Source organism: Pristis pectinata, chromosome 30 (assembly GCF_009764475.1).
Source record: "Pristis pectinata isolate sPriPec2 chromosome 30, sPriPec2.1.pri, whole genome shotgun sequence".
Lineage (NCBI taxonomy): Eukaryota > Metazoa > Chordata > Chondrichthyes > Rhinopristiformes > Pristidae > Pristis > Pristis pectinata.
This window is the reverse complement of record NC_067434.1, coordinates 4,509,685-4,536,520: the sequence shown is the minus strand read 5'-3', so window position 1 is coordinate 4,536,520 and position 26,836 is coordinate 4,509,685. Positions and strand designations below refer to the sequence as shown.

Sequence of the window (26,836 nt, the reverse complement as noted above, 5' to 3'; positions counted from 1 at the left end):
ATATGGGGATCACGTAGAAAAATGGGGGTGAGGTGGAAGATCAGCCACGGTCTCGATGAGTGGTGGAGCAGGCTCAAAGGGCCGATAGCTTACTCCTGCTCCTAAATGCTTGTGTGCTTGTGATCTAACTGATGAACAGGTTAGAGGGCCTGAACGGTCAACACTCTGCTGCAAGGATGTTTGCAATTTATCACCAGAAGGAAGATACTCACCATCCTCTGAGCAAGGGTACCGTGGAGAATAGTCGTCTAGTTCGTCATCTGGAAGAAAAGCATTCGATGAGAAGACCACTCTCAGTTTGTTTCAGTATTTCACTTGTTTCTGAGAACTCGCATATTGACTATTCCTGTTCACCCAATTACTGCATTCTATGGAGTTTGTATAAACTATCCCGTCACATGGTCAGTTGTACAAAGTTAGAGGAGATAATTAGATGGAGATACTCCACACAAATCCAATTTGGATAGTTTTGCATCATCCAGTATTGGAATCATGGTTAATTTTTGCACAGAGTTTCCAGAAACATTACCATTGCATTCCCTGTTTAGGACTCCATCCTCAAGGAATACCTTTGCAAAATAGACAATGTTTAAAATTAAACAAACAACAAAAAAAAACTCTCCCCTTTTGGGCCCATAGCCCTGCTACAGAGCAGCTGGAGTCCAAGTTGTGTAGAAGCAAACCACTCACCACCACCTCTGCTGACTCAGCGAAGGGTTTGTTTATACTGGCACTACAGTTTCTGGTCACAGAGCAAAGGAAATTATGTGTTAGAAATTCCAGGGGCACACAGGGCAGCTGAGAAACAAATAGTACCTTCTAGAATCTCTCTCTTAGCAACCTCTGAGAAGACATAGGTTGGGGTGTAAGTCTCCTTTTCTAGGAAAGAAATGGAAAGGGGAGCTAAGATGGATGAGAACATGCAACTTAAAGAGGAAAACAATTCGCTCGAAATGTCACACAGGAAGGCTGAAATAAATTATATTTAAGGAACTGAAATTGGTCCAACATGAGACCTGAACTGAACTGAACTGAAAATGTTTCTCCTGGTCCTTCTCTGAATTCCAAGAACATATATGGAAAGTGTCCCACAGTGCCCTGATGCAACATTACTGGGATGGTTCCTTAGATGACGAAGCTGTTAAGGTACAGAAGATTCACAACCCAGCCCAACTTTTCCCTCACTGATCACCGACATTCATACTCATCCGACCAAGAGACCACTGAAAACATATCAGCTTTGGAACCCAGACAGATTCCTTTCCCAGTCCAGCAACAGAGGTCGTGTGTGGGACATGCAACCAGTTAACTAAAAGCAGACTAACCTAGGATGTCCTATTCCTCATGGCTTCATATTACACAAGGAGGTGCCTGCACCTCTTAACCTACCTCACCAGTAATAAAATTATCGCTAACTATTGACTGGTAGATCTCAGGCCCTGGATCACATGATCTTATTTAATTTTATTTAAACTCTAAATTCTACCAGGTGAAAATATTTCTGTGAAAACAATATTAAAATGAAATAATTTTCACGTAATGAAGAAAACTATGGTCACAGAAAGATCAGACCAATTATATTAGTTCAACACTGTCTTACCAAGGTTCATTTTGTACAGCACTGACCAAACAGAATGCAAAAGCCCACAAGAAGCTTATCAATAATTAAAGTACTCCATAAACTGTCTGGACAGCCTTAAACAGACGTAACTTTCAACTCTTTGGAGCAGAAACTCAAGTGAGGGGAGGATTATGGTGGAGGACATGTACCCCGAGTTACTACTCCACGTAGAGATCGTCATCTCTGCAGCTCCTGCTTCGGAAGGTGGGATGAGTTCAATTATTCTCTGTCTATTTAGTGGTGGTCATGTGAGGAAGGCACATAGCAGAGAAATAATGGCAGCAGGAAGAGGATTAAAATAAAACAAAGAAAAAGGCGGAAACCTGCCGGAGAAGCCAAATCTCTTTGCCTCTGCTCCAATGGGCTCTGTACACCTGCGGATCAATACTGTAATCAGGCCGCAAGTAGGGGGCTGTGGAGGGTGCAAAATGTTCTTAATCCTCCACTTGAACTGACCTACTCACTGGGCTGGAACGATGTCAGTCGAAGGTTTGCCCGTGCAGTATTACAGACACTCAGAAGGTCACAGCCAGGTCTGTGTCGAATTAGCCAGTCACAGAATGGACACAAATGGGTGAAGACAGTTGCAAAGGAAAGTATCAGTCAGTGCTCCTGACGGCTTTCTCGAGACCCTCACTAAGAGAAATGTTTATGCAGAGTGTGCATGGACTCTTCAGCCTCGGGCAGACCGCCAACACACAAGGACAGCCATTTGGCAAGATGTCACGGAGAGCCCAGTGACCAAAGAACCCCAGTGTTGGGATGACTGTCCTCATGAGACAAACATGCAGGGACATAGATCTGCTCCCATAAACGTGGTGTCATTTGTAATATCATCAACTGAGCCTGCACAAGAACAAATTAATCTGTTTCACCTCAAAACCATTGCAGTTTGCAGAGGAAATTAACAGAAAAACCTGCACAAACCAACTACTGGTCAGACGGTACATGGCCGAGAGGTGCTGGCCTCAGGGATCACAGTCCATCAGAGCTCTAAGGGCAGTGGAATTCACGAGACCTTCCTTAACAAACTAATAAAAGTCTACTGCCCCAACATTACCAGCGTAACCTCACAGGGACGGTGGCATCAGTGATGAAAGGGCTTTAGATCACTGACCTGGTGTGGAAGGTGTGCTGGGGAAGTGGCATCAACTGGCATCAGCCTGTCCACTCACAACAACGCTACTGAACATTATTCAAGCCCTCGAGGCTCACCTGCCCCTAACAAACAGGGGGAGGGGGAGGGATGGGCCACTAACTTAAAACATGTTGCAAGCTGACATTATCATCGGCATCATGCCAGGATTTAACTCAGATTCAGAGGATATACAGTACATGGAATTGATCCCTGATCCCAGTAACAGATCCACAGCAGGAGTAGCAATGTCTGAGAACTGGTGAATCTAGAACTAGAGACCATCGTCTCAAAATGAAGGGTCACCTATTAGCATAGATTGGACAGAACTATTTCTCTCAGAGGAACGTGTGTCTTTGGAGCTTTCTTCCTCAGACAGCAGTGGAAGCAGAGCCTTTGAAGATTTCTAAGGCAGTTGCAGATTCTTGATAAGCAGGGGATGAGGGGTTACGGGAGGTAGGCAAGAATGTATATTTGAGGTTGCAATTGGATCAGCCAAATGTGGTTTCCGAATCGGTACTAACTGCACCAGCTCTGTTTCCTCGGGTTTCTGACCTCCTCTGGCTCCTACCCACCTCTGGCCCTCAACGTCATTCTTGCTGGTTTCACAAACAACAAATACAACCACCTCCACGTCCAACCCCTGTTAAAAAACTGAGCATATAGATGGAAAACAGTCAAAGAATGGACTTCCCAAACTATCTTTACATGGGGACGGAGCAGTAGCAGATGCTAGAGGGTGTCAAAATTAATTCCACTCAGATAACAACTGGCCAGATGAAACCCTTCTCCCAGAATTAATTTGAGTGGTTTGACATAGGCCGGCCAAGCCTGGGACTATGGTGGAGTCTCCAGATATGGCAGAGTAATCTCCAGGACACCGCAGCTTACACAGAACATCAAGTGAGCTTCCTTCATACTCTTTGAACTCCTCACCTATTAATGATAGGAGATGTAGAGGTGAATAAAAAGGGCTACTGGCTGTCAAGAATCATCTAATGGGTGTGACTAGGTGGCGCACTTCAAAGATGATTAGTCAGGTGGCCAGTGGTAGGAGTTTGGGACAGGGTACGGTGATGATTGACATAGTGTGCCATCAATAGGATGCATGTAGGGGTGGAACAGTTGAACGCAGGAGAACATGTGAGCAAATCCCCAGGTACGCATCCAGTCAGATTTGACACCGCTAACCTCAACTGATTCATTTTAGTAATTTCACTGGCTAGGGAGGGAATTGGATACAAGTCTGAACTAGTGGGGTAGGCGTTCTGGCTCCAAGGCCAAAACCCATTGTCATGAGTTGTGGCTGATGGTGCCACAAGTTCACTGCTGTGGGAAAGTGGTAAGTTGGAATCTCATTCCTTGTCAGGCGCAAGATTCACCAACATCTAACAAAGTGTAGGCAGGGCCTATGTGCATCTCCATATGTGGTGTACAGGTGCCCTAGAGAGAGAGACAAGGCAGATTTGTATTGCAACCGTTTTCACGTTAGAGTATCACATCACAGCTGTTAGATGCAAGCACAGCAAAGCTTCCAACTCTCTGCTAAAGGCCAGGGCAGTATGCAACTTAATGAAACCCATGGGAGACAGACATTGAAAGCAGAAAGGAATCTGATTGGTGGATGGCAGATTCCATTCCTGGCGTTACCTTCCGACTTAGGACTGGGTGTCGTCTCGGGAAACACATAGCTGGGTGTGTAAGGATTTTCCTCTGCAGCAGAAAAAAGCAGATTGCAACTCTTAAAACCATCTCACCTGCCTCTACATCCCACTTTCACAACCCCTTGGGGAGGTGACCCACCGATCAAAGTGTTTGCGGGCAATTTGACTGCAGATCAAGTCACAGCCAAACCCATCTCCTGATCCTATACCTGGTCCCTGTCCCATGACATTGAAGGAATTCCTCACCATATTTCAATCTTCTTCCCAAGCCCAGAGTCAGATGCAGCCCCTAAATGTAGCTAACACAAGCCCAACCCTGAATAGGGAAGGGTCCAGGGCCTTGCCATGACAAATGGTTAAGAACCACCCCATGGACAATCTCCTCTCCAAATGCTGCTTATCTTTGGCTGGCAGGAGTAACTACAATACAAAAACACCATGAACACTTTGGCCCATCCAGTCCTTACAATACTCCACATAAGCAGGCGCCCATGACCCCACATCCCTTCATTCACCAACTTCAAGACCCCCCTTCATCTAACCTATCAATAAAGGTTGACATCTTCCAATCATTGCACACACTGAGGAAGCACATCAAAACCAGCTGGACCTTTAGAGAGAAATTCTCTTCTTATACCCCACTGTTTCAACATTCCATTGATGAAACTTCAGACAGCTTTCTCATGCACAGAGCAATCAGTAAACCGGCTAAACCACGTCATATGCAACAGCAATTTGGTCCACCCATGGGGATTAAGGACTCGGCAGCACCACACACCGACTCTCACAGCTGCTGATACCTTCTCCTTTGTGCTGGCGTTCAGGGATCTCGGGGAAACTGTAGGTAGGGCGGTACGGGTTTTCTTCAGGCGTGTCTGAGCGGAAAGGAAGGGCAGTGAGAGACAAAAAGTGCAGAAGACAAGCTGCAAGAAAGAGGTCACACAGAACAGTGGCAGAAATAACCCATTTGGAATAGGGAGTCACGAAGACCTGAAGCAAACGTGAACAGGATGCAGTCAAACACAAGGGACACACTTGACACCACTCCATTGTTCTACAGCAGACTTGTAAGGCAGATGGTACAGGCTTGTGGCTGAAGTACCAGATGGATGGGAAGCACTGATCTACCAGGGAGAGCGCAGGGCAATCTGCTGGTGTCACCGCCCTCGTTCCATGCTTCCTGGCTTTCAGCCTCACAAAACTCTTGCAATCCCATCATAACTGTGTGTCAGCCTGTTTCTACTTCTGCAGGAGATCAAGCAAAATAGATGGGATTCTGACTTAGAGGCATTCAGTTGCATTCCCGTGGCTTCGCACGACTGGTTCCTCTGCCCAGCACTTACACCAACCTGTGGTCCCTCTTGTACTGGGCATGATTACTTTTGCAAAATCCGCAGCAAAAGTCCCAGCTGCTACTCAGTGTTGAACGTGACCCAACAGTACGTTGCTTTACTTTGTATTTACAGGCCTGGCAGTCCAGTGAGTTATTTATGTGCCATAGATACCTCCTCCCAACAACTAGACAACTCTCCGCCCCTTCCTCCCCAGCACTTACAACGCTTGTTCTAAGTTCAACACACAAGTGTCTGTCACTCACCTCAGCTGCTCAGGAAGCTGTGCATTTTAACCTCGTAACAGGTTTCCCTGAACTGTCCAGTGGGTTTATTAATGACTTTCTGATATTTATCAATCTCTGTTCCTGGGTTTCCCAACAAGTAGAAACCTTATCAAGCCTGACTACGATTTAAAGAGCTGTTGAAGGCAGCCTCGGCCTTCTGCGGAGGAAGCAGCCCTGGCTCGTGCCTGAACAATGGAGCGAGAAGGGCAAAGGTCACCATTTCCTAAACACAGCTCTCGGCTAATCACACTGACACAATGGGGGAAGGCAACCACCACACAAACTGCTTCAAGGTTCTCAGAAACAGGGAGGATCACTGCCCAGTCCCAAGGAATCGTGCTCACAGGCTGAAAAGCCACCCTCCCGGAATCACTTTACCTTTGCTGACTTTGTGGATCTGTTTGAACATCGTCTTGTACCAATCTTTTGGCCTCTCGACACTCTGCAGGTCAAAGAGTAGAGAAACGTTGGAAAGAGCACCAAGTCAAGCCCACGTCTGCACTGAGCAAGCAGAGAGGAAAGAGCCTCACAGTCTGACACCTCCTCACCTTGATTCCGAGATCCTCAGGTGCGATGAAGGATGAGTGGGGGATCCGGGGAGTCTTCTGGCGCCTGCTGTCCATCACCCCTCCTGTGCTGACAGCGGTATGGGCTCCTTCTGCAGCTGGAATGGCTGCGTTCTGATCAATTAATCTGTCTGGCACAGAGTCTGGTAAGAAAATAAAGAGTACAAATATGTGCAGTAACAAAAATACACCAACTTTGCAGCAATGTTTAAACCATTAGGTTGTACAACGCCAAATAAGGAAACAAGTGGAATCATTATTTACCTCTGGGGTTAACCACAGTTTGAATGCAAGAGAATATAGCAGGCAGTGCTTGCTGATAGATTTTACTCTCAAGTGACCAAAGCAACTTGGCATCAAGTGACACTCAGAGAGCTTTTTAAATGGGTTGCCATCAAATGCTGCCAATGTGTGTGCTGGGTACGGATGTCATCAAGTAGATGATTTTATTACTGTGGACAAGCACTTTCCAATAGTTCCCTGATACTCGCTCTCTCTAATGACCTCAGTCATGTCCACTTTCAAGGAGTCTCCAGCTCTGGCTCAGAGAACTGGGGTAATATACTGGCCATGGTTCCCCAGTGGAGACCAAGTTCTCAGACAGACCTCCGGACTGCCCGCAGGTAGGGCACGAATGAACCATGGCCAAAGTCAGCTCAGATCCCATTTTTATTGGGTGACCAAGCTATTCCATTGATCCACTCACCAGCCTATTCCCTGTAGCCTGCATCTTTTTCCAAACCCTTATCCAACTCCTTTTTTAATTGGTTATTGTTGATTTCTGTCTCCACCAGTCTTTCAGGCAGATGCACTTTGCTGTATTTAAAACATTGTTTCCCAGTTCTAAATTTTTGCACTCCAGTTATCTACTCCCTTGCCAATGGAAACAGTTTGTCCTTTCCTACTATATATGAACACCTCTTCATTGTAATTCTAAGCACTAGTTTTAGCACCTGCTCTATCAATCCCAGCTTCTCTAGCCTCTCCATATCACTCGAGCCCCTCGGCCCTTCCTATCAACTCTCCTGGCCTCTTGTTCCATTCTTCCCAAGGTGATATTGACCCACTCTCCAACCCCGGCTCACCACCACCTTCTCCAGGGTCACTAGGGATTGGCAGTAAGTGCTGGCCTTACCTTCATTCCAAAAGTTGAATTGAAAACGTGAAAAGGAGAGAAGAAACCAATTAAAACAGAAAATGCTGGAAGTAGTCAGGTCCAGTTAAATGTGTTTCACATCTAAAGGTATAAATGCTTTCATGAACTAGGTTCGACTTTGCATTATCAGGTCCTTCAGTGTACCATCACTCTCCAATGGGAGCATAAGATACAGTAAACCAGTTCAAGGGCACCACAGCAAGTTGTGAAACCATATTCAATGAACCGTTGAAGAACTGCCGGTCAACATCTGGCTGGATCCACATCTGACCTGGGCCAGCAGCCCAGTAGAACCAAGGACTGGGCGTAGATGGTGGCAGGGTCGGTGTCACACAAACATCCTGAGGAGGAGTTAAAGTGACTGATTGTGCTGTTCCTATATTGTGGGTGGGTTTGCCTGCTCCCTCCCAAGCTGCAGATCCTGCCCTGACGGACAGTTTGCAGAACAGGTGGTTTTGGAAAGAAGGAATGACAGGTTTCCCTGGCAGCTGCCCCTTACCTGACTGGCTGTTCAGTCGCTTCTGTTGTTCTGGTGAAAGAAAGAGAACATATTATTGACGCACTTCCTACTAAGGAATGAGGTTTATTATGCTCACCTCTCCCACTTTAGTTGGGTGTGGTGGTTCCAAAGGCCACCTCACTCCTTTCAGCAACAACGTGGCTGATTTCTGACACACTCTACGTGGCCACCAATGACCAGTAGCCCTTGATAATGAATACCAACAATCTGGCCCACTTCATGTGCAGTTGCACCATTACCAGGCTACTTGGCCCCAAAGGCAACAAACCAAGACATCGTCAACTCTCTTTAACCAGGCTTCACTGGAAAGCCAGGTCTCCTTACCCATTAACACAGAAGCTATCGTTTCAAAACCAGGGATAAATTGGCCAAACCAAGTGCAGCGCAGCCCAGGAAAAGCCCTGATTTAAGTGGAGAGTGAGTGACGAATGAATGGATTTCAGAGAGGACAGGAACTGGCTCTAGTGTTTAGTGCCTGTCCCATACATCAATCCACTTCACCATTTGGGGGAGCCATTGGCACGTGGTTGCAGACAGCCCAAGCGTAGCATCCGGGTTTCACATTTGATTGAACAAAGCCTGCAGGACATCAAGGTGCTTCTTCACCCATCCCATGAGCTTGAGGGAATGACGGACGTGAACAAGTGGAAAGGGTGCAGGGGTGGGGAGGAGTCACAGGTACACAGAGCCACAGAGTCAAGGTTTGTACACTTGACTCAGACAGATACTCGTGCTGCATTGTTGTTTCATCGATGGAGTTTCAAACCTGCTTCCTGGAATGCACACGGAGAACCCCCAACGCTCTTGGTGGAAGTGCAGGAGAGCACTACTTACATAACGGACAACATTTATCCCCAGACCAACCTCCCAGAAGATAAAAATCCGATCATCTACTCACTGGGTTGTTCATCTGGGGGAGGGACATCAAACAGAGCCCAAAGCAGTCCCTATGCCCCATGCAAGATGGTAGAAGTTTCTGCTGAATCGTGGGCAGGTGACAAGAGCAAGCACCATCATTCTCTGACCCAGAGATACCTCATCTCATCCCTGGTCCCAAGTCCCTAACTCAACCCTTTCTTGTTCTCCAGTGCTCTTAGAGCTGCCTTGGGATATTTTACCATGTTAAAGCTAGTTTAAGGATCTATGTTGAAGGTGGTTATTTCCCCAGGGCTCTGTATGATCTTGGAAGGGGAAGGAAGGGATTTAGAAAACACAGGAGCCCCGAGAAGTCAATCCCAGGCTGATGAATGGCCCAAGTCTTTTCTTAGTTTTCTCAGGACTGCAGCTGTAAGTCCCCAAGCTCAGTCCTGGGGGAGCCTGCCACTCACAGTGACCCCGAATGGACCACAAGACTGGGATTGAACACAAATTTGCCAATTATGGTTGAACATACATCGGAATGTTCAACCACATGGCCTCGCACCACAATGAAAACACTCTGGTGCTCCTATCATTGGATGTTGATAATAGGTATCTAATTCTGGTTGGATGAACTTTGGACTGTTCTATCACATGACCTCCCACCCCAATGACAACAGCCCAATTCTGGTTGTTGACAGTGCCTTGTTTACCCCTCACCAATTAGAAAGCATACAGACGATTACATGATTGGATGGTTTTTGACCATTGTTGCTGCACCCCATTACCTCGATTGTGCTGGAGCAGGACTATAGTTGGATTCACAGAGGTGGTGGATGGGTAGGCTGACAGCCTGCTGGATGAGGAGATGATTGGATGTACTCCCACACTCTCGATGGACGACACTCCTTCACTTACTCTGGGCTGTACATCCTTGCAGACAAGAGAACACTGAATCAGAAACGCACACCATCCAGGGGTTACAGAATGGCTCCCTCAAACCCAAAGTCAGCTCGCTGGTTCCACAACATTGCCTATAATTCCAAACATTTAGCAACGACAGCTTTGTTCCACCCCCCCCTCCCTCAGCCAAAAGCTGCGTCAGGAGAAGCATAGGCAGGGTGGGGGCCATTCTCAGTGCATGCAGTCCATTCTTCCCCAGCAAGACAAAACTAATTCCCTTACATATCGCCAGAGGCCACTATATGTCCCAACCTGCCCCTACTGGTTCTCTGAAAGAGCCTCAGTTAGTTGTACTCTGCTCTGTTATTCCCTCTTGACCTGAAAAATCTCCAAGCACTGATCCTGTTGGAAGTTGCGATTGAAACTGTTCCGCCCCGCTCCAGACAACACACTCATCTCTGTCCATTGAATGGATGTGAGCAAATACCCAAAACGTTCCTCTGGTTACTGGCTCTCCAGCTTCTTGGAACAGTTTCTCTTCAATATCTTTTGATATTTTGAGACCCCCTATGCAATCTTCCCTTAGCCTACGGAGAACAATCCAAGTGCCTCTAACCTTGTATGTGGGCTTCTCCTGACCCTTTAGGGTTGGGTCTCAGGTGCAGAAGAAGGAATTGCAAGGAACCTCTGGGTTATTTGGCCACAGGATAAGAGGGATGGGGCTCATCTGAGAGGAGCATCCCAATCTGGTTCATGCTCAATTATCCACATGGCAATGGACAGGGATATTGGATAGCCAATCAGGAGGCAGCATCCCAAGCCAAGACTCACTGCTCTGGCACAACAGGAGTAACACCACGGTCAACCTCAGCAGCTGAAGTCCATGCTCCCATATCTTCAGCACTCAGTTCACCATTTTACCTTCAATTAAAACACCCTAAAGGATAACAATTAAACACAAGCTTCCAAAATCCATGATCAAACAATTCCTTTCCATCTAGGTTTCGACAGCTGGGATAGCTCAGCTGAATGGGAGAGAGCTTTCAGCCATTGCTGGATGCAAATGAGGTGTTCCTATCACTGTCAGGCATTTCATTCAGTACTGCCAAGCACATATTAATAAAACATCAGGCAAGCATGCACAAACTGGTTGTACTCAGTGCTCCAGTACTTAACCCTGGGTTTTACTACCTCCCACACTGAGCTCTTGGGTACCAAAGGCAAAGACCACGAGCAGTCTGATTCCACACACACCAATGCAGTTATCTCATGCAGTGTCCATGCAAGGCAGCGTGACGGCACAGCAGCTGATGCAGCAGCTCCAGAGACATCCGACAATGGTCAGCGCTGCCTGCCTAAAGGCAGGGGCACCGAGCAGCTTGCAATAGGAGGAGGCGATTGATCAGGACTGGTTAATGAAGCACGTTAAACACTGCTGATAGAAACCTGTCCCAGGCGGCGATATCCGGCACACTAACAATGCCCAGCGGGAACTAGGGAAGCAGCGCAATGGGAGAGGCTCAGTCAGCACGATAGCCGCACTCGGTTACAAGGCAGAGCAGGAGTTGACAAGTATAACAGCCGGGAGGGGGCAGGAAGCAACTGCAGAACTTGGGCCTTACTGTAGGTGGGGGAAATTCGCTAAGCTCGGAGTCCGTGGCACTGTGCAGGTTGGTGGCAGGCAGTGGCAGTGAGGGCACTGGTGGATTAATGGGGGAAGTGGAGGTGGAGGAGCACGGAGAGTGGGAGACCCCTTTCTGCAGGTGAGGGGGGATGAAGTCGTCGAGTGTCGGCAGGGTCAGGTGAGGTGGCGAGGATGATGAGGCTTGCTCGGCTGATACCAGGGGCGGCAGAGGCGTGCACGGGCTCTCCTCTCTTTCACAAGCTGCACCAGCAGGAGCTCTGCTTGACCAGGAGTTCACTTCACACTGGGCTAAGGCAGCAGAGAGGTCCTGCAGGGAAAGAGCTTTCATTACTAAGTGAGGCTGCATTAGTCCACTGGCCCAGCCATAAACCTGCTCAGCTGGTGGTAAAGGGCCAGAGTCCGAGCAACACCGTCCTATCCGAACACTCAGCTGAACCCTCCACCTCTGTCTGTGTGTGATCACGTACACCGACTTCATTAAAAGATCAAACCACGACAAGTGACCATGCACGGGTTTTAAATGAGGAAGCAGCAGCTCAGGATCCAGGGCAGAGGGGCTCCCCCCAGCTCGTTCCCCTCCCACCACAGGTCAGAGGGGATCCCCCCAGCCTGACCCCTCCCACTCTGGGACAGAGGGGTTCCCCACAGCCCGACCCCTCCCACCGCAGGACAGAGCGGTTCCCCACAGCCCGACCCCTCCCACCGCAGGACAGAGCGGTTCCCCACAGCCCGACCCCTCCTACTGTAGGACAGAGGGTTCCCCACAGCCCGACCCCTCCTACTGTAGGACAGAGGGGTTCCCCACAGCCCTTCGCCTCCCACTCTGGGACAGAGGGTCCTTACAACCTCTCCCCAACAACTTGAGGACAGACTATTCCTCACAACCTCTTCCCTCCCACTCGAGGACAAAGGGGTTCCCACAACCCATCCGCCCCCACCTCTAGGACAGAGTGGTCCTCTCACCCATCCCCTCCCCACCCACTCTGGGATGTCAAGTCACGAACAGGCTTCTCCTGAAGCTTTGCCCCATTATAAGTGCTGACGCTCATTTACTGGGTACACACCACGTCGGTCTTGCTCACACGTGCCCTTCCTGATATTTATCATCGATATTTTACTATGATGGGCATTGCCACAAAGTCTGCTCACATCCTTCTCTACCAAGCACACAAGGAGGCAGAGAACCTTGGGCAGGGCATCCTGAAACATCTCCCACTTTCTAACCTGCATAATGCCAGCCTTAAAACCCTGATCAACACAGGCAGCAACTGGGAGCTCAGCACAGACTGGAGGCATCCTTGCAATTTATTCTCCGTAATGATAGCATGTGATTCATGTTTTATTCATCTAATTTCAACAGAGCCTCAGGTGTAACGGTGATTCTAATCTCTAGACACTGCTGTGCAACAGCCTGTGTTCGTTACTGTGTGAAGGGTGTTACTAAATCCCAGCACAGAGTCACCTTCCAATGCCATTCCAAGTCAAAGAAACAGGAAGACAGGTGCTCTCAGAGAATAGGCAGACATGCACTTTGGTGAAATAACCTTGTTACAGAGATTAAGTTCAGGGAGTGGGTTGGGGAATGGTGAGAGGTGCCTTCTGGGAGTGGGCAGACATCATCAATGCCGTGTGGAAAATGATAAGAAAACAACACACACAGTGAAAGTTCAATAGATACCCCACTGCCTCTGTCTGCCCATTGAGGGGGACTCCCTCGAGCGGTGGAAAGAACCTCAGCTGGTTTCAGGCCAATCACAGGCGTCCTCTCCCGATCCAGCGCTGAACTTCTGCCGAGTGGCTCTGGAGGTGGGTCTACCTGCGGGAGGTCGGGCTTCGCACTGCTGTGCCCAGCCCAGGGCGAGGAAACCTGAAGCATGGGTCCCTGGGGAACGGGTGGGGCAAAGCTGGCAGTGCTGCTCACAGGCAATGGGACGGTCGGGGCTGGAACAGCCACATCCTGGGAGAGGCGGCAGGCAGACCCACCGGATGCAGGGGGAAGAGTCCTTCTGGTCAATGCAATGTAGAGATTGCTGACCTTTCTCTCTGGGCTGGGCCCAACGGCTGGGATACCAAGCCAGCCGGCAGCCTCTGGGTTGGCATCTGGTGCAGGTACCCAGCGCTGTGCTGGGGCTTTGTCACGAGGAACAGTCCGAGTGGACAGCGGCACTTCACCAGTCAAGCTGGACTTTAAGGTGGTGCTGGGGCACAGGGATACAGGCTCCTTAGTACCCCTGCTGGGCTCTGGTCTAATGTGCACGTAATCCAGAATAGGGACCGGAGCAAAGTACGACAGCTTAACTTTGTTGGAGGGGCACCAGGCGAAGCTCTCCTCCCTCGGGGGTAGGGGCACGGGAGGCGGCTGTTCATCCGTTTATTAAAAAAACAGAATGCAAATAGCACAAAACAAAAGAAAATAAAAGTTAAAGTAAGCAGAGAAAAATTAAACCAGAGGAAAATAAGTTCTTAATTAACAGTTGTTGAATTACAAACAAAATGACAGTGTCTGAACAGACTTCTCCAGAGCCAACAGTTCTTTCCTTGAGTTTATGGGAACTTAATTATCATGTTTAATTCAAACCCCTCCGCAGTTTTTTTCCTTAATCTCTTCCAATTCTTTAAACCTCAGCATCTTCCACATCTGCTTCCGGGTGCTCCCTGATTTTATCGCTCCATTATTGCTCTGAACGCCTTCCATGAGTTCCTGACTCCTGGAATATTCGCCCTGAATCTTTTTCCATCTTAAAAGTTCTCACTTAACTTTTGGACACACAATATCTCATGTTGCTTGGTGTCATGAGCTCTGGTTAACAATACTTTGGTGAAACACTGTGCAATCTGATGCCCTGTATGTCTAAGTTATACTTGATCTGATTACTCTGTTAAATGCCAATCACTTCTGACTAATTGCTCCTTTAAGATCAACTGACCCGAGGACACAAATCTGTACCTGAGGCTGTGCCTTGTGGTCGCTCGGCAGGTTCGGTCGTACGCTGCGGAATCCTTTGGCTGCCAGTGACGAGGGGGTGGCTTCTCCATTAGTCTCGCCAGTCGAAGGTGGCATCCAACCATCTGTATCGGTCAACGGCACAAGGCATCCAGAGTCAAAATCAAGAACCCCTAACAAAGGGCCAGAATAGAGAAAAGTCTGCTCTCTCCTACCTGTCTCTGAACTGGGCAACTCAGCACCTGCATTTTAATAGACAACAAGAGAGAAAGAAACACAAGAGGGAGAGTTACTCACACAGTCACCAGCTTGGTGGCAGAACCAAACGCAGCCAGACATTTCACATTCATGACAAAATCTTTTCCGTGGGTGCCGGCTCGTTCTGAGCCGTTTGTTACCATAGCAACCCATTCTAAACATGATGCCCTTGCAATCTCTGACCCCTGCTCGCACAATATAGTATTGATCCACAGAAATGAAGGCAACCATTGTTCCAATTCTCCACTATTCACTTGTGGAGACAAAAACCAAAAGTCAAAATAATTCACATTGTCCACTGATGGCTCATAGCAGAGCAAGCTGGGAAATGTCACAAATAACCGAATTTGGACAAAATAAATTAGCATTGTGGAGGCAGAGAGTGAACAAAGCAACGCTTCAAAGTATTCTGGTGAGAATCAACCAAAATGAGAGGAAGATAGGGAAAAACCCTCAAAAATTAAAACTTTCTTCTTAAAACTGATCACAAAGCTCAGCAAAACCACAAATCGAGCAATTCGATTGTACAAAGAACAAACTGCTGGAGGAACTCAGTGGGTCGAGCAGTGTCTGTGGGGATAGGGGGAGGAATTGTTGATGTTTTGGGTCGAAACCCTACAACAGGATTGAGAGTGGAGAGGGAAGATAACCACTACAAAGAGAAGGGGAGGGGTGAGACAGGGGCCAGTAGGTGATTGGTGGACCGAGGAGGGGTGATGCCGGGAAGAAGGAACCAGGTAGGGGAAGGGGAGGGGAGGAGCTGGGAGACAGAAGCAGGTAGTTGATAGGTGGAGGCAGGCAAGGAGGAAAAGAGAGTCAGATGGAGCCAGGTAGGAGAGGGGAGGGTGAGGATGAAGACAACTACTGGAGGGCAACAAGCAGGGACACAAAGGCTGCCAGTGCTGGAATCTGACGTGCAATGTGATGGACATTCACTTTCCAAGCCCAAAAGGTCTATTGCATAGCTCAAATTTTTAAGCACAGCAGCATAAACTGTCCAAGGTTCAAGAAGTTTGTTGTTTACTAAGTTAAACTTCTTTTTTAGCACATCGGCAGAAATTGTCCAAGGTTCAAGATGTTTGTTGTTCAATAAAAGTTAAACTTCTAACCAGCATTCTTTGCTCACCCTCTCGATTTAATCAAGAGAAACAATGGTGTCCACGTTGGCCGAATTGAACTCTCCATCCACCTGGCCTGATGAATGTATTTGAGAAACATCACATACTGATAATGCCAACTGGTAGAAAAACAGTACAACTGTTAGAGGGCAGTCAGGGTTGGGGAGGAGTGACAGAGAGAAAACACAGAATCTATTCCTCAGCCTCGGTTTCTGCGAGGGATGACTTGTTTGTCTGCAACTCATTGGTATGTTTTTCTAATTTGTAAGAATTGTACTTGTATTGGTATTGCTTTATTCTTGTCATTGGTACCGAGGTACAGTGAAAAGTGTGTCTTGCATACCATTCGTACAAATCAATTCATTGCACAGTGCACTGAGGTAGTACAGGGTAAAAATGTCGGCACAATATTGTGGGCCGAAGGGCCTGTATTGTGCTGTAGTGTTCTATGTTCTATAAAACGATAACAGAATACAGAGTGAAGTGTGTAGATCAGCAGACAGCAGCTTGCAATGAGTCACCACGCTCTGGCACCATCTTGCTGACTTGTGTTTTGGAAATCCTTTGTAAGTTATAAATCTCTGTCAAGAATTACTCCTCACAATTAAATGTGCTTCACTTAAAAATAAACTTGGGTTTAATCTGCTTCGTTAGCTGGTAGCATCTCCTCCTTGGTTGGGAGGAGGGACCCACCACTCGAAATAGTGATTACTGACAGCTAGACCCCTTCGGGGGAGAGACTAAAAGTGAAGTAAGTTATCACTTGAAGTATAGGTTGATACAGTACAATCTCCCAAAGGTGAGGGTACGTGTAGATACTTTACCAGGAAGTCTGATGTGCTCTCAAACGCTGGTACAAAGTCTGGTATACTCAATATCATCACAGTAAGGAAGGTGATAATGGAAACCGTTAGGGGAGAGATGAAGGAAAGATAGAACCAGATGGCGGGGGGGGTGATACAATGGGTAAAGTGTGTGAGTAGTAGGTGGGTGAAATGGCAGCATAGGCCAATAAGTAAATACCATTAAGTGTTGTTTTGCTCCAGATTCTAGCATCAGCTGTCTGTTGCGTCTGAATTCCACTGTACACACCCATACGATTAGCAAAGAATTCCATTTCACTCAGAAATGTGGCAGTTTGTTCGTGTGCGAGTTGGGTTTGAGGTAAATTGAAAGAGTTCAGCCCATCCACAAGGCCACTCTTCTACCGAGAGACAGCTCCGGCCTACATGCGACTCCAGACCCAACAATGTGCTTAAGTCTTAAAAGTCCTCTAAAATGGCCTGGCATGTGCAGTTTTCTATTTAGTGTGTGCCCATTACAACAATTACAAGAGTCACAGGTAAAAGGGTGAGGAAACTCGTGGAGCAGGAGAGGAGGAGAGGAGGAAGGAGAGGGTGGTTTGAGGGACAATGGCGGGGGGGGGGCGGGGTGCGAAGGAGTAACTGTACCCAAGTCTTGAGAGTTGTCATCATCAACAGTTTATAGCTCTTGGGCAGGGGGGTAAAGGGCACAAAAGGAAACAGGAAGCAACAGAACCAGACTTGCAAAGACTTTTCCCCACCAGTGGTCTAATGTTACCTGTTGGTCATGCGAGTGAGAGCTGTAAGCATGCATTGGTGCTGTGGTTCTCCACACAAGCTGCAGTAGGACAAGGTGATGTGATCCTGACCCAGACTGAGCAAAAGGCTCCCAAATTCATGAGAGCTGGTCTCATAAGGAAAAGTTCCACCCGGACTATGCTCCACTTGCAGTGTTAGCTTAAGAGAACGGGAAGGGCATTCAAAGAAATCACCTATGACTCATGTTCCTAGTCACTTTCCAGTGGCACTTGGGTTACACACAGGAAAAATCAGTCAGGGTTCCTGCTCAAGACCATTTTCCAGTGAGTCAGTGGGCCATCCCAACAGGTGGTTGAAGTACATGTTACTACCTAATACAATCCATCCAACGTCTGTAACTGGCATGGTTCAAACCTGTAAACTACTTGAGCAGCGCATTGGGCAATCGAGCCAGAGAGGTGCCTACAGGTTAACAATAAAGGTAATTCCTTACTGTCTTTACTGGGCATTTGCTGGGGATCCAGGTTTGGTGACGTGTCAGTCTCCAGAGGTTCCACATAGCCTGAAGTAGTCCGCAACGTTACCGATCCTTTTCCCACACTGACTTTCGACGGGTCAGCTTCTGGAAGGAGAAGGAAGCGAGGTTATGCTGGTCACACTCGGCTTCATTCGGAATCACGTGCATTGACAGGCCTGGAAAGCAGATTTTGTGCAGGACTGTGCTTGCTCCAGACCCACTTCTTTGGTGACAGTCCGCACCGCCCACATCCAAGGGATGCCAGGATGGGTGGGGAGCCACCTGCCCACGTTGGAAGTTGGTACTGGAGGTACTCCAGCCCTGTGTTATGTGGAGCTGGCATCATCTGTACGTGGTTACAGAATGACACTGCAGGCTTCAAAGGGTAGATTAAAGCAGTCAGGAAACAAAACAAGGGTACAATCTCGGGTGTGCGGTTACTGCGAACATCTCTCAACCCACGGTGCTGGCTGCTTGGTATTCGCACTCTGAATCTCTTCTTCCTGAAGCCCCTCAGTCCCACAACTTGGATGCCCCCTTCTTCCATACTGAGCCTTCAACTCATTACCTGAAGAGTTGGCTCTCCTCCCACGGCATCACACAATCCTTCATTACATTCGTAAAGTTCTCTCCCATCCCATTGCTAATTTAGTTACAAATATTCACCATTCCTTGAATAGCAATTTATCAGCCTCCAGCTCTTCTTATTAATGAAGTCCCTGCAATTCCAAGTATTGTGGGGTTTGAACGTCAGCCATATAACTCACTGGACGAATAATCCAGGGGATAAGAGATTAATACTGCCAAACCAATTTGTGGATCAGAATTCAATTTAAATATGTGGAAATAAGTTTTAAGTAAGTGACCGATTTTATTAAAAACTCAACCCTCAGGAAAGGAAATACATATTCTCTACCCGGTCTGGTCTAGGTAGGACATAGGCCCCTCACTAATGTGGTCAGCGCTAACTAACCCCTAGAGAGGACTAGCAAGTTCTGGCAATGAAGCAATAGCAGTCAGCGTTGCCAACAGCACCCACACCCTCAGGCTGAACACACACCCAACATCTTCATGGAAAAGACATTAGCACAAAACAGGAACTGAAGAGTTTCCTCCCTAAATCTGCCCCGTAGGGACTCCTTAGTATTCTGATGAAGAGTCTCGTACCTGAAAGGTTAATTCTGTTTCTTTTTCCAACCTGTTGATTGTTTCCAGAACGTTCTATTTTCTCTCCTCAAAATGCACTTTTTAGATCTTTTATGGTTTAATATCAAATTTTGGTTGTAGAGTTCCCATGAGATTCCTTTAAGTATTGGAATACCTCATCTGTGGTTGGAACACTCATTTTGGTCAAAGATGGAACTTCCAGCGGTACAGTACCAAATCCCAGACTTCTTGTCAGAAGACCAGTGAGTGAATTTTGAACCTACAGCTCTATAAAACTCTGGTTAGGCCGCATCTGGAGTATTGCATTCAATTCTGGTTGCCCCATTATAGGAAGGATGTAGAGGCTTTGGAGAGGGTGCAGAAGAGTTTATCAGGATGCCGCCTGCATTAGAGGGCATCAGCTACAAGGAGAGGTTGGACAAACTTGGGTTGTTTTCTCTGGAGTGGCAGAGGCTGAGGGGAGACCTGAGTTTATGTGTGAAAGAAGTTAAATGTATGAAATATCCAGGAAGCAATAATAAGACACCAAAAGGGAGAGGTACTTTTATCTCGTTTTGAGAGCTTTGCAATGTTATTATAGGAGTTGAGGAGATAAAGAGGACCAGTATTTAGAGAGTGGCCACAATCATCCCCTGCCCCCTGCACCGGTTTGCCCCTGTGCATTTCCACTGATCTCTGCATTCTCGGGCAGTCCAGGAGCCAAGGTACTTTCCAGTAATTCATCAGGGCCTTGACCAATGGTAGGCCAGATTCTCCCCTTGTGTCCTAGGTAATAACTAAGTTTGAAAAGATCTGGTGAGAACAGCAAAACTAATTAAAAACAATAAACAGGGCAGCAACTCATCAAATATAACACAAAACAGCATCCACAAAGAGTCACTGTACAAATTTCAAGTGTTGGGAATCTGCATTGTTAGTCAATGATTGTCCAATAGCCATGAAAACAATACAAACTGCACAAATTTACATTGTTATTAGTGGATGTGTCCATTGTTCAACTGTGTGGATTCAAAGTATTTCAAGTCTGACCCAGCCTTTTGGGTCCTCCTCAACCGTACTAACCCCCTTCTGCCCCACACCCCCTCCTAAGTGCAGACTCTCGGTGGGATTACAGCTCCTCCCTCACAGACCCAGAGGGTATGAGAGGGCTGTGTGAAGGTACAGCACTTCCGGCTGCACGTACACAGAGCTGGTGAATCAGGAGCAAAACCTATGCGGACAACCCACCTCAGTCCTCAGCCCAGCCAGCACCAAGGTCAGTGATCAAAGGCCAGTTCCTGCCCTTTACGCAAAGGTGTTGAATTAGCTCAGGGTCACTATAACTCGGCTGAGCAGTGAACAGATATCCAGCCTACTCAAGGTTCCAGAAATTCCACCCAGTTGACCAAATAACTTTGAACCGGTCAGTTGCACACACCCATTGCTCCTTCACCTGATCTGTTCGCTAGAGCAGGTCAAATGTCTGACAGCTGAGACTTCATCTAAGACCTGACCCAGAGCTGTCTAAAACCTGAGAGCCAGAGAAAGCCTCGAAAGCAGATGGCTTAGAGATGTTAAAGCATTCTGTGAATTGGCAAGAATGTAAAAGCAATGAAAAGCAGCTGGTAGCAGAGGGTGAGTGGGAGGAACTGCCAGGAGGGGTTATCTCTGAGCAAGGGCATCGTGCAACCTTCCACCAGATGTACCTGTCACCAGCATAGTGTCGGGATAGCTATTCAGCCTTGGCGTGGGGTGAACTCTGATGGTGGAGACGGCCAGCACAGGGAGCGAACTCTCCACTGCTGCGGAGAAAAAGCACACTGCTTGTCCACAGGAAGGGCACAGCCTGACACCACGGACCCTCCGTCAGATATCGAGGAACACACACCACAACGCGACCGGGCAGGACACGTCAGAGAGACGTGATGGAAGTACGAAAAAGAGCAGCAAGAAGACTCAAAAAGCACATTTCAACCAGCTCACGGGAGTCAAAGGAGAAGCTGCCAGGACTGTGGGACAGGCAGCTGCCCGGGCACTCCTGGAGGGCACACCACAGACAGGTCAGGCACCACTGCGATCTCACACACAGTACATACCTTGGGCACAACTTCAGAGTCATGGTCTCAGAGCAGGGCAACAGGCCCTTCGGCCCGCAGACCTATGCTTACCATTAAGCATCTGTTGACGCTAATCCCACACAAAGCCCATTTTATTCTCCCCACATTCCCATCAATTCTCCCAGAATCCACCGCTCACCTACACACTGGGGTAGCTTACAGTGGTCAATTAACCTCCCAACCTGCATGTCTTTGGGACGTGGGAGGAAGCTGGAGGAAACCCACATGGGCACAGGGAGAACATGCAGACTCCACACAGACAGCACTGGAGGTCAGGACTGAACCCAGGTGGCTGGACCTGTGAGGCTGTGCCACTGTGTACAAAGCAGCGACAGGGGTCAGATATAATGCAGCTCAATTCAGCAAAACATTGATGAGCCCACCACCTCTCCTTCCACCCGCTTGACCATCCCATCCCCACCACCACCACCACGTCAACTGGTGGTCTCCCCCTACCCCTAGTCCCTGGTGACTGATCTCCAACCCCAACTCATCACCCCATGGCTGTCTGTCAACCCAGGAGTTCGAAGACTGAGGTGACCCAACAAGGCAAAAAGGCAAGAGATTCCTTGTAGGACGGAAGTGCTCCTGGCCCAGGCCAAAGGAAAATTGGGATCTCCCTGGGTCACCTGACCCCACACCCAAGAACCGGGCTCCGAGCCAATTCCCAACAGCTGGAATCCTGCTGTCAGGATGCTGTCCTGCTGTGCTTTCTACAGCAGGGGGAGACAGATATTTGATAAGCAAGGGAGTGAACCATGGAGTGTGTCGAGTTGGTTACAACTGAGACCTTACTGAACAGCAGGTCAGGCACGAGGGGCCGAGTGGCCTACTCCTGATCTGAATTTGCACCTCTCTCCATGGCACTCCCTGGTGACTGGGCACTCATCACAGAGTCATACAGCACAGAAACAGGCCCTTTGGCCCAACTTGTCCATGCTGACCAAGGTGTCTGTCCAGGCTAGTCCTGTTTGCCTGCGCTTGACCCATATCCCTCTAAACCTGGGAGCTTCACTCGCCTGGTTTTCAGCACGAGGACTCTCCACCTGTGACTCCCTACTACTCCTCCCAACACCTTAACTCACCCAGATACAAAGTACTCCCCCTCTGGCCAGGATGCCAAAAGACAGACCGGTAACATTGGCTCTGAAGACCCTGGTTCTGACAGAGGGGACAGGCCTTGGGAGGGGTGAGGATGGTGGTGGGTGGGGAAGAAATGAACTGTGACAGCCACTGAGGGCACCGATGAAGCACTCCTTGGAAACAGCCGGTACCTGGATCAAGCTGCTGCCGGTTTGCGGGAAGCCCGTTCATGACTGTCTCGGAGATGGCAATTTCGTGTTCTGTAAGGAAGGAACAGCGGCAGTGAGATGGAGAAGGGGTCCCAACTTCACTCATCCCCAGGAACAACAGACTGATGGGGATCTCGAGTGAATTCTGGAAACAGGTTCACAGCCGTATGTGCCCCTGCAGGTCAGCTCTGCCAAACTCCAGGCTCCCTCCCATAGAACCATAGAACAATACAGCACAACACAGGCCCTTCGGCCCACCATGTTGTGCCGACCTTCAAACCACACCTAAGACTATCTAACCCCTTCCTCCCACATATCCCCCTATTTAAAATTCCTCCATATGCTTATCTAACAATCTGTTGAACTTGACCAACGTATCAGCCTCCACCACCACCCCAGGCAGCGCATTCCATGAACCAACCACTCTCTGGGTGAAAAACCTCCCTCTGACATCTCCCCTGAACTTTTCACCTATTACCATAAAGCCATGCCCTCTTGTATTGAGCATTGGTGCCCTGGGAAAGAGGTGCTGGCTGTCCACTCTATCTATTCCTCTTAATATTTTGTACACCTCTATCATGTCTCCCCTCATCCTCCTTCTCTCCAACGAGTAAAGCCCTAGCTCCTTTAGTCTCTCCTCATAATCCATACTCTCCAAACCAGGCAGCATCCTGGTAAATCTCCTCTGCACCTTTTCCAACATCTCCACATCCTTCCTATAATGAGTTGAACAGAACTGGACACAGTACTCTAATTGTGGTCTAACCAGAGTTTTGTAGAGCTGCATCATTACCTCGCGGCTCTTAAACTCGATCCCACGACTTATGAAAGCTAACATCCCATAAGCTTTCTTAACTACCCTATCTACCTGTGAGGCAACTTTCAGGGATCTGTGGATATGAACCCCCAGATCCCTCTGCTCCTCTACACTACCCAGAATCCTGCCATTTACCTTGTACTCCACCTTGGAGTTTGTCCTTCCAAAGTGTACCACCTCACACTTCTCTGGATTGAACTCCATCTGCCACTTCTCAGCCCAGCTCTGCATCCTATCGATATCCTTCTGTAAGCTTTGATAGCCCTCCACACTATCCACAACACCACCGATCTTTGTGTCATCTGCAAACTTGCTAACCCAGCCTTCCACCCCCTCATCCAAGTCATTAATAAATATCACAAAAAGTAGAGGTCCCAGAACTGATCCCTGTGGGACACCGCTAGTCACAGCCCTCCAATCTGAATGCACTCCCTCCACCACAACCCTCTGCTTTCTACAGGTAAGCCAATTCTGAATCCACAAAGCCAAGCCTCCCTGGATCCCTTGGTCTCTGACCTTCTGAAGAAGCCTACCATGTGGAACCTTGTCAAACGCCTTACTAAAATCCATGTAGACCACATCCACTGCACTACCCTCATCAATCTTTCTGGTCACCTCCTCAAAGAACCCTATCAGGCTTGTGAGGCAAGATCTTCCCTTCACAAAGCCATGCTGGCTGTCCCTAATTAGTCCATGATTCTCTAAATGCTCATAGATCCTATCTCTTAGGATCCTTTCTAACAGCTTTCCCACCACAGACGTAAGGTTCACTGGTCTGTAATTCCCTGGACTATCCCTACTACCTTTTTTGAATAAGGGAAGAACATTTGCCACCCTCCAATCCTCCGGTACCATTCCCACAGACAACGAGAACTCAAAGATCCTAGCCAACGGTTCAGCAATCTCCTCCCTTGCCTCGCGAAGCAGCCCGGGGAATATTCCATCAGGCCTCGGGGACTTATCTGTCCTAATATTTTCTAACAGCTCCAACACATCCTCTCTCTTGATATCTACATGCTCTAGAACATTAACCTCACCAACACTGTCCTCAGCGTCATCAAGACCCCTTTCCTTGGTGAATACTGAAGAGAAGTATTCACTGAGAACCTCACCCACTTCCACAGCTTCCAGGCACATCTTCCCACCTTTGTCTCTAATCGGACCACCTTTACTCTCGTCATCCTTGTGCTCTTCACGTACGAGAAAAAAGCCTTGGGATTCTCCTTAACCCTACTCGCCAAAGCCTTTTCATGTCCCCTTCTTGCTTTTCTCAGGCCCTTCTTAAGTTCCTTCCTTGCTACTCTGTATTCCTCACGAGCTCTGTCTGATCCTTGCTGCTTACACCTTATGTATGCTGCCTTCCTCTTCCTAACTAGTTGTTTCACCTCTCTTGTCACCCATGGTTCCTTCACCCTGCCATTCTTTCTCTACCTCACCAGGACAAATTTATCCCTAACATCCTGCAAGAGATTCCTGAACATTGACCACATCTCCGTAGTACATTTCCCTTCAAAAATGTCATCCCATTTTACACTCTCAAGTTCTAGCCTTATAGCCTCATAATTTGCCTTTCCCCAATTAAATATCTTCCCGTCCTCTCTGCTCCTATCCCTGTCCATGACAATGCTAAAGGTTAGGGAGCGGTAGTCACTGTCCCCCAAATGCTCACCCACCGAGAGATCTGTCACGTGACCCGGTTCATTACCTAAAACTAGATCTAATATGGCATTCCCTCTAGTCGGCCTGTCAACATACTGTGACAGGAATCCGTCCTGGACACACTTAACAAACACCGCCCCATCTAAAGCAGGTGCCAATCAATATTTGGGAAGTTGAAGTCTCCCATGATAACAACCCTGTTATTTTTGCACCTTTCCAAAATCTGCCTCCCAATCTGCTCCTCAGTATCCCTGCTGTTACCAGGGGGCCTATAGAATACTCCCAGTAGAGCAACTGATCCTTTCTTGTTCCTAACTTCCACCCATACTGACTCTAGAGAGGATCCTTCTACATTATCCACCTTTTCTGCAGCTGTAAGTGTTCCTGACCAGTATCGCCACCCCTCCTCCTCTTCTCCCCCCGCCATCCCTTTTAAAACACTGAAAACCAGAAATATTCAATATCCGTTCCTGCCCTGGTGTCAGCCAAGTCTCTGCAAGAGCCACAGTATCGTAGTCCCATGTACTTATCCAAGCTCTCAGTTCATCACCCTTATTCCTGATACTTCTTGCATTTAAGTAAATGCACTTTAACCTATCCACCTTTCTACTTTTATACCCTGTACTCTGCTTCTCCTTCCTCAAAGCCTCTTTGTCTGTTAGATCTGACTTTTCCCCATCCCCTTCTTCCTCTGACCTACCCCTCTGGTTCCCATCCCCCTCAAAAAACTAGTTTAAACCCTCCAGAACCACCCTAGCAAACCTGCCTGCAAGGATATTGGCCCCCCTCAGGTTCGGGTGTAACCCGTCCTCTCTGTACAGGTCCCACCTTCCCCAGAAGAGATCCCAATGATCCAAAAATCTAAAACCTACCTTCCATCATTAACCCCTCTTCAGTGCCCCCTCTCTATTCATGTGGCACAGAGACAGGCACTTTAGATCACCACGTCCATACTGACCAGCAGGTACTTGTCTACAGTCATCTCATTTACCAGCATTTGGTTCGTAGCCTTCTATGCATTAATGATTCAAGTGCTTATCCAGAAGCTTCTTAAATATTATGAGAGCCTCTGCCTCCACCACCCCTTCAGGCAGTGTGATCTACATTCCAACCACCCTCTGGATGAAAAAAATTCTTCCTCAGATCCTCACTGCGTAACGCTATTACAGTACCAGCGACCTGGGTTCAATTCCGGCCCCTGTCTGTAAGGAGTTTGTATGTTCTCCCCATGTCTGTGTGGGTTTCCTCCAGATGCTTCAGTTTCCTCCCACATTCCAAAGATGTACAGGTTAGGAAGTTGTGGGCATGCTATGTTGGTGCCAGAAGCATGGCGACACTTGCAAGCAGCCCCCAGAACACTCTACACAAATTTCACTGAGTGTTTCGATGTACATGTGACTAATAAAGATATCTTATCTTATATCTATGCCCTCTAATCTTACACACATCTGCCATGGGGAAACATTTCTTACTATCCACCTTATCTACGCCGTTCACTATTTTGTATACCCCCAGCAGGTCCCTCCATTCATCTTCCTGTGTTCTATGGAAAACAAACCCAGCCCATCTGGTCTCTCCTCGTAACTAAAACGTTCCATCCCAAGCAACATCCTGGTGAATCTCCTCTGCACTCTTTCCAGCACTGACACATCCTACTTATGGAGTGCTGACCAGAACTGCACGCAGTACTTCTGCTATGGCCGGACCCACGTCTTATAAA

The 26,836-nt window shown here is 48.0% G+C and overlaps 1 protein-coding gene across 44 annotated transcripts in view; it reads right to left on the bottom strand.

Moving 5' to 3' along the window:
- Positions 1-26,836, bottom strand: part of LOC127584774 (sorbin and SH3 domain-containing protein 1) — a 345,097-nt gene that overhangs the window by 71,683 nt on the left and 246,578 nt on the right. For 22 of the 44 annotated variants that reach the window (XM_052041712.1, XM_052041714.1, XM_052041715.1 and 19 more), the window contains 15 exons: positions 22,623-22,691; positions 20,938-21,033; positions 18,062-18,190; positions 14,846-14,872; positions 14,634-14,755; positions 13,365-14,045; positions 11,664-11,993; positions 9,927-10,071; positions 8,260-8,289; positions 6,587-6,747; positions 6,417-6,480; positions 5,221-5,295; positions 4,407-4,469; positions 817-879; positions 213-260 (listed from right to left, as the gene is read on the bottom strand). In XM_052041712.1, the coding sequence (XP_051897672.1) occupies positions 213-260; positions 817-879; positions 4,407-4,469; positions 5,221-5,295; positions 6,417-6,480; positions 6,587-6,747; positions 8,260-8,289; positions 9,927-10,071; positions 11,664-11,993; positions 13,365-14,045; positions 14,634-14,755; positions 14,846-14,872; positions 18,062-18,190; positions 20,938-21,033; positions 22,623-22,691 (2,103 nt within the window). Of the gene's footprint in view, positions 1-212; positions 261-816; positions 880-4,406; positions 4,470-5,220; positions 5,296-6,416; positions 6,481-6,586; positions 6,748-8,259; positions 8,290-9,926; positions 10,072-11,663; positions 11,994-13,364; positions 14,046-14,633; positions 14,756-14,845; positions 14,873-14,927; positions 15,187-18,061; positions 18,191-20,937; positions 21,034-22,622; positions 22,692-26,836 lie in introns of those variants that run through there. The other 22 variants (XM_052041730.1, XM_052041735.1, XM_052041740.1 and 19 more) reach the window with 11 other exon arrangements.